Source organism: Biomphalaria glabrata, chromosome 8 (assembly GCF_947242115.1).
Source record: "Biomphalaria glabrata chromosome 8, xgBioGlab47.1, whole genome shotgun sequence".
NCBI lineage: Eukaryota > Metazoa > Mollusca > Gastropoda > Planorbidae > Biomphalaria > Biomphalaria glabrata.
Window position 1 is genome coordinate 12,593,167 of NC_074718.1, and position 7,901 is coordinate 12,601,067.

Sequence of the window (7,901 nt, forward strand, 5' to 3'; positions counted from 1 at the left end):
CTATCTCATTATTTGGGAAAATGTGTTAGATTAAATTAGTAGTACACTGTAGAGTCTGTTAATTTTTCTTTAAACACGACTCTCAAAGGGTCACTTTTATCAGAAAATAGTAGGCCTATAAAACCTTCATAGTGGCATCCATACGGCCCTTTCTGTGGCCCTGACAGCCTATTTGGGTACCGGCCCACCGGGCATTTGCCCCAATGCCAACATAGCCAGTCCGCCCCTGATTATGAAACATGCTGAACACCTCGGCATTACTTCTGTCCCTCCACAGAAGAAAATAGTACTTGCTACTACAACGATAACAAAAATAGTTCGCTAGTAGTGTTTAATCTAACACAAATATTTTTGTCTCCCTGTACTACGTTCAGTAAAGCAAATCTTTAAAGAGTCTGACACTTCAACTGGATACAGTAAACGATTTTACTAAGTGTGTATATGAAAGATACCTAAGTATAAGGGTAAGTGTGTATATGAAAGATACCTAAGTATAAGGGTATTGCCGACTCTAAAAATAAGGCTTATCTTCGAGTTCGAAGATCAGTGAGGAATGCAGTATTTCCAGTGGCCGCGAAGCCCCAATAGTGACCTACATATTTTGCTACAAACAGTGCAGGCAAAACCATTGTCCGCAGGTGGTCGATTAAGATTTTCTTTTCGCCGTCTGCGTCTGTCCTCGGCAGCGGATATTCTTTTGGTTTCAAATGTGTATCCGGTGTGTTGCTGATACTGTGGCATTTTACATCTTGAGAGACGATCTTCTCCCTTTGCAACTTCTTGTGTGACTAAAGAGGCCAATCCTTGATACACAGCTGTGATCGCAGGTTGGGCATATATAATCACCAATTACTTATACTAAGTAATAAGAAAAATACAATATTACTAGCTAGTTTCCCTGCGTACCATAGATAATTAACGGAACATTCAAATAAAAATTGTCCATGAATTTAAGTACTTCATGAAGCGACATATCTTAAATATGTATACTATGTGTTTTTAAGCATTATGGGTTTAATTGAAAAATTTCAGCTCGTTAGATAATAAAAAGTTATAAACAAAACCAATTAATTTAATGAACTAGGATTGAGAAATGGTAAAGACTTCTACAAGGCTGTACAAGACCAAGTTTGTTATCTACATATACTATTAATTTCCCTATTCAATTTTTTTTTTACATGTCACTTTGTCAGTACGTTTTTTTAACGAAATTGAAGAAATTAAAAATTTCTTTTGACATAATGTTAATTGTTATTATTATTTAAGAAAAAAAAGATGTCGAAATTTTTTTATGTTTTTTCCACTTACAACAAAAAAAAAATTGCATCGACCGGGAATCGAACCCGGGTCACCCGCGTGGCAGGCGAGTATTCTACCACTAGACCACCGATGCGATGTTTTATATTGGTTTATAAACAATGAAAGTGCAGACTTACAAAATTTAACACACAATTTAATATAGTTCTGTACCCAAGGAAGGAAATTCCAGCTACCAGTCGCCTCAGCGTGGCCCTCCGGTGGAAACATCCAGAGGTGGATCTGGACAGGCTAAGAACGAGTAGCGAACAAGGCCTTCTAGCAGGTCTCCCTGGGTGAGCTTTTTTTTTTTTTTTTATCTCACTCGGGGTGGGGATGGAACAAGTAACCTGCAACCCAGTCCAAAAAGTCCGCCACGCCGTTCCACAAAGGGGGTCGTCATCAGTTCCAGATTGCTGGATTGGCGGCCCTTGCACGGAACAGTGGCGGTTACAGTATAGGAATATGAGACAAGCTCCCCGCAGTTAGCGCTGTCCCTGACACTTATAGCGGGTGACTTAAGATTCCGGGACGGTGCGCTGTGTACACGGCACGGACCGGTCTGGGCCAGTCAACCGATATGGCCGTCTACCTTTGGGTGCCCTCAGACAGGACAGGGGTGAAGAGCCCCATGTCCAGGCCTGGTGGTTGGATAAAAGCCTTTCTAACCATCAACGGGATAATGGCGCCTCCGGCGCCGATTCCCTACTGGACTTCATCGAAGGTACCCAAGGAAAGTAACCAATATATGTAATTTCACAGTAAAACAGTGCTGGGTGCCCAAAATGGTAGTATTTGAAACATGGTAACTACCGAGAGTTTTTCACACAGTGTATGTACAAATAAGGGACCCGAGCTGTTTAAGTGTCTGGTGGTAATATAAACAACAACAGTCACAACAGAAAAACATTTTAGATACTTTTACAAAAAACAAAGCTTTAGTCACTGTCAGATACGGGGAAGGGATCGCTCCCCTCCCCCTCCCGTAGGGGTGGGCGGACGAATTGTAGTATAGAAATAACACAATTTGTATACGAATTTATTACTTATGTTAAAAGTATATTCTAATTATATATTTCAACCTTTTTTTAAGATTATTTCGCCCCCCCTCTAGTATGTTGGCCAATTTGGTGGAGTGGGAGGGGCGAATACATCTATTGTCCTTCCCATCTAAACCCTTAGAGTGGGGGGGGGGTCCTAGTTTTATGGAGAAATCATAGTTTGTGAACAAAATTGGTTGAATATCTATATAATATAAGCTACATATTAATATTTGTATATTATGTCGCACAACACTTTAATCTCAAATTTTATTATTACTTGCATTGAGTTCCCGGGTTTCGCCCCCCCTCCCCACCTGAACAGTGTAAACCAGAACAAGGAGTACTAGCATATAAAACTGTGACTTGCTAAACATCGAATACATGTCAATCAACTGAACAGTTAATAACTACAATGGTTCAACAAGAACACTAGTTAATAATAACGTGAACTGACATTAGTGAACAACAAGAGCGAAAGTTTAGCAAGAAATGTAATGAACAAATGAAGTGTTCTGATAGGAATGATCAAGTCTCAATGGTAGTCACAAAGCAAGTACACTTAATCAAAGTATTTACAATAGATATAGCACACCTTAAGTTCAGTGTCATAATTCAATCACTAAGCGAAGCCCACAGCCCAATGTCATGGATGCACGGACCATACCAGAACAAACCACTGGAACTGTTAATCTGGTATGCCTCCCAAGCCTGCGTCCCTAAAGAAGAAAAATACGCGTTCCTTGAGGCCGCCATTCACAATATTATATTATTAACGATTTTAGAACTACAACTTAAAGAATAAAGCAAAATAAATGTGACAAGTCGGATTAAGATATTGGCCGTTTTGGTAGTCTAGGGGATTTTATAGTTTGAGAATCCTTACTTGCACATATAAACCACAAGCACAGCGTTATGATGCAGGCAACAAATACTATATTTAGATGTAAACTTATGTACAGTTTATTATACAAAATAAAATAATGAAAGGTGAAATGCCGTACAGTTGCTAGTATGGGATCTAGCGTATTTACATATATAGGACTATCATCATCAGATATTAGAACCAAGGGGTCTGAGTGTCATTAGGCTGGTTGCTTAGCTTTTGGTCCGGTGCTGCACTGGTGAGACTGGTGTGGCTGATACTGATGCTGTCTGCTGGTGGGCTGGCGTAGTGGATCCAGGCTCCGTGTGCAGTCCAACTTGTATGGTTGCAGAGCTAAGCTGCGTCTACCAATCAGTTAAGCCAGTGACGAGTCTGTGGCTAGCGTTGTTACTTGGACTCTTGAAGGATGAGTAGGTCTGATGTCTACAGATCTGGTGCCAGCAAATCTGCTATCAGCTTTAGGTTGCTAAGTTTTCAGGCGGGTGTAGCCTATAGATAAAAGCACCAATCCAAAGTGAAATAAGGGAATGAAAATAGTCTAGAGCTTAAGCAAGAGTTAGATGTTTCTCCCTGTGGGCTCTCCAGCGTGAATGAGATCGGACGATGAAGTTTGTCCATATACACGTGGATAGAAGGGGGGGGGTGAGTGGCGGGAGATAGGTGCAAAGGTGGTCTAGACTATTTGACGTCTTTGACAAAGGGGGTCCACGCTTGACCGTGACGAGAGTTTCCGGGAGATAGACATTGCGCGAAGGCGCGAGTTGAAAGTCCAGGAAATCAGCCCAGGTGGTCAGGTGAATTATGAAGGGGAGATTATCGGAGCTCGGCCAAAATCAAGGGAGATTATACCTTGATAATGGCTAGTGCTAGACGAACAGCGTTGCCCGAGGCATTAAGTTGAAAGGGTACTTTAAGTGACCAGCCGCTCCCGGAAAAGGGGGGGGGGGGGTCAACGGATGTTTGCCACGATAGATGGAGGGAGTGTAATCTTGTCAAGAGTCTAGTGTGACACGTGTCAAAGTGGGGATAGTAAAATGTGACATCGATGCCAAAGGGGTGGGGTTGGGTTGGAGGGGTGGTGGCTGTGTTTTTAGCGCTTGATTGGCTAAATTAATACAATTGATGATTAATAGCGAGTAAATAAATTAATTAAATGCTTAGACCTGAGTGATATCTTGAGTGAGCTAAAACGGTTCGTCACAACCCTCCCCGCGTAAGATAGGTCTTTGTTAAAAGATCTATAAAGTACTAACGTTGATATCACTCAAGTTTCGTCTACTGTCGGTCGTAGCATTTAAGAAAATTTTCCCAGTAGTTAAGAGGTTGCCAAGGTCCAGAGGGGTGTCCGTCCTAAGGGTCCGCTGTCGCCTAGGTTCTGTCCGCAGGCGGATTGCCACGTGGAAGGAGCAATTCTGGAAACCTGGAGAAATAGGCCGGGTGGATAGGATTGGGTACATCTCCTTCTTGGGGCAGACCAGTAAGTGGGATGGACGTTATGGCGGAGGGCCCAATGCGCGTATGTTGGACGGGGCTTATCTCTAAAGCCATAGTGAGGCGTTTCTTCGTGAGTGCGATTGATCGGCTTACCTCTAATTTTCCAGACACGGTCAATGTCAGGGAAGAGTGGCCTTAAAGTCTGGGTGGAGCCGTGATGAGGCCCACTTTCACGAGAGTGAAAGTTTACTTTCCTCTGTGACTTCCTGGCAGGATCAGTGCCAGGCATTAGTGGTTTGATAGCTGAAGAGCGGGAGTTACAAAAACTCTCACGAGTGTAGGTATTTCGCTTACCTCGTGACTTCCTAGCAGTGCCAGTGCCAGGGTGGCGCGGCTTGAGCTTGGCTGAAGAGCCAGTAAAGGGTTTGATAGAGTGGCGACCAGGGCTTCCAACCGGCTGGTTGCTGCCACGTTTCTGCTTTGTCATTCTACCGACAGGCAGAGAGAAGTATGGTTTATTGACAACTCCTAGAGGTATGTACCTGGAGCCTAGAACGAAGTCGTACACTGGCGAGTCCATGACTACTGCATCAATGGTGCCATGTACGTACTTGCATTCTACGTGGACCCTAGCGACAGGATAAGCCTTCGGAGGAATGCCACGGTCTAGAGATTGGACCGTCACTGATCCACCAGTGAGATCCGATGGGTCGACCAGTGCTTTGCTGATGACAGAGCTCACCTCACATCCGGAATCGAATAGTGCCTGGACAGGAGATCCGTTAATCAGAATAGTCTCTACCCCAGGAGGTGATATGGTGGGGTGAGGCGGTATCGGTTGGGTAAGGCCACAAGCAGTGGGTTCAGGGGCCACGGTCAGCGCTGATATGACGTAATAGTCCTCCTCTTCCTCATCAAGAGGCGATGGCTGATTATGCAAAGAGGGTTCAGGGAGCTCAGTCATGGCTGACACAGTACGTGGAGCCTGCTGCTGTCGATTGGGCCTGTGATCACTCGTGCTGTTCCGGTCACGGTGATGGTTATTGGTCTGGCCATGTCGAGGCGGGTGGCTTCGTCTGTCGTAGCTAGTAGGCGTGGCTGGTCTTTGGATAGGTGCTTTTTGGTGCTGGGGTTTAGCAAAAGGAGCGGGTTGGCTAGAAGGAGCGTGTTTATTGGAAGAAGTTGGCTGGTCCTCTGGTTTGTCCGAGGCTGAGGTCTTGCTTTTGGTGTCCTTAACGTCTTTGCGGGCAGTCGCGTACCGGTCTGCAGCTGAAGCTATGCGGCTGGTGTAGCGGCTTGCTGCTCCTTAACAAAGATTTTGACTTCGTTCGGCAGGCACTCTAGCAACTGCTCTGCGAGTATGAGGCTCATTAGGCCGTCCAAGGTCTCTGGCAGTTCGCTAAGAGTGTGCCACCTCTTCAGGTATTTGTCCAACCTGTCGCAGAGAATTCCGTAGGTCTCTCGGCGCTCTAGGCGGGATGTCCTGAATTTCTTTTGGTAAGCCTCGGCAGTCAGCTCGAATTGGACGAGTAGCGCCTGTTTGAGGGCTGCGTAGTCTTCCCGCTGGCTGGAGGGGAGTTTAGAGTATACTTCGTAGGCTTTGCCTCTGAGGCATTGGGATAGCCGGAAGCACCATTTCTCCTCTGGCAGACCGTAGTAGCTCGCAACTTCTTCGAAGCGGACCAGATAAACTTCGATGTTTTCTGTCTTGTCGTCGAAGTGCTCCATTGGCATGTGGGGTAGGCCGTTTGAGGAACTTTGCTGGGAGGCAGGGCTAGCCGGGCGAGATCCGGAGGAAGCTTGACTGGCGGTTCCGTTTTCTTTCTCCGCGGTTATCCTTTCTCTCTCAGTTATTTGTTTTTCCCTTTCTCGCTCCGTGATTTCCTTTTCTTTAGCTATAGCTATAGCTACAGCTACTTCAGCTTCCCTTTTCTCTCTTTCCATAGCTATTTCATGTTCCCTTTCCTTCTCCTTTCTACTTTCTTCCCTCTCCTTCTCAAATTCTGCCCTCACATATTCTTTCTGCTTTGCCTCATCGTCATACATGACGGCCGCGAGTTCTCTGAGTTCAGCTATTTTTTGTTTCATGTCAGAGTCCGCTTTGGAGCGTGTGCCACTGGCCATGGTGGTGAGGGGTGCTAGGATGGTGAGGGGTGGGTGATGAAGGGGAAAGGCGGAAGGTAGAGTAAGAGGTGGAGACGATGATGGAGCTGCTGAAAGCAATTACTTAAGAGTTACAGGAAAGGTGGTATTAACCTTTGTTTGGTGCTTAAGAACCTGTAAAAGAAGTACAATTACAGCAATACAAAATATGTAAATAATATAGCTCTGAATGACACTCTATAGTCTTGTACTCTAACAATGATGATAGTTAAAATACTGGGGAGTTGCCTGCTGTGCTTGCAGTATTAGTTGGGTAAATCCCGGACTAGGCTCGCCATTGTGACAAGTCGGATTAAGATATTGGCCGTTTTGGGTGTCTAGGGGATTTTATAGTTTGAGAATCCTTACTTGCACATATAAACCACAAGCACAGCGTTATGATGCAGGCAACAAATACTATATTTAGATGTAAACTTATGTACAGTTTATTATACAAAATAAGATAATGAAAGGTGAAATGCCGTACATTTGCTAGTATGGGATCTAGCGTATTTACATATATAGGACTATCATCATCAGATATTAGAACCAAGTGGTCTGAGTGTCATTAGGCTGGTTGCTTAGCTTTTGGTCCGGTGCTGCACTGGTGAGACTGGTGTGGCTGATACTGATGCTGTCTGCTGGTGGGCTGGCGTAGTGGATCCAGGCTCCGTGTGCAGTCCAACTTGTATGGTTGCAGAGCTAAGCTGCGTCTACCAATCAGTTAAGCCAGTGACGAGTCTGTGGCTAGCGTTGTTACTTGGACTCTTGAAGGATGAGTAGGTCTGATGTCTACAGATCTGGTGCCAGCAAATCTGCTATCAGCTTTAGGTTGCTAAGTTTTCAGGCGGGTGTAGCCTATAGATAAAAGCACCAATCCAAAGTGAAATAAGGGAATGAAAATAGTCTAGAGCTCAAGCAAGAGTTAGATGTGCTCCCTGTGGGCTCTCCAGCGTGAATGAGATCGGACGATGAAGTTTGTCCATATACACGTGGATAGAAGGGGGGGGGGTGAGTGGCGGGAGATAGGTGCAAAGGTGGTCTAGACTATTTGACGTCTTTGACAAAGGGGGTCCACGCTTGACCGTGACGAGAGTTTCCGG

The 7,901-nt window shown here is 45.0% G+C and overlaps 1 protein-coding gene and 1 non-coding gene across 2 annotated transcripts; both read right to left on the reverse strand.

The window, feature by feature from the left end:
* Positions 1-1,322: 1,322 nt before the first annotated feature.
* Positions 1,323-1,393, reverse strand: Trnag-gcc (transfer RNA glycine (anticodon GCC)). The gene has a single exon. It is a non-coding gene; the product is annotated as a tRNA-Gly (tRNA).
* Positions 1,394-3,688: 2,295 nt separating this feature from the next.
* On the reverse strand, positions 3,689-6,780 carry LOC129927717 (zinc finger CCCH domain-containing protein 18-like). Its single transcript, XM_056038081.1, has 4 exons — positions 6,414-6,780; positions 5,149-5,961; positions 4,810-4,959; positions 3,689-3,711 (listed from the first exon to the last, which is right to left on the reverse strand). Exons 1-4 carry the CDS (start codon positions 6,778-6,780, stop codon positions 3,689-3,691), a joined length of 1,353 nt encoding a protein of 450 aa, XP_055894056.1.
* Between the last annotated feature and the right edge of the window lie 1,121 nt (positions 6,781-7,901).

Coding starts and splice junctions, on each gene's coding strand:
- LOC129927717 (XM_056038081.1), bottom strand. CDS start 6,780: ATGGCCAGTGGCACACGCTCCAAAGCGGACTCTGACATGAAACAAAAA. Junction 4,960..5,148: donor ATACTTCTCTCTGCCTGTCG/GTAGAATGACAA, acceptor CCCGCTCTTCAG/CTATCAAACCACTAATGCCT. Junction 3,712..4,809: donor CCGTGTCTGGAAAATTAGAG/GTAAGCCGATCA, acceptor TTTTATCTATAG/GCTACACCCGCCTGAAAACT.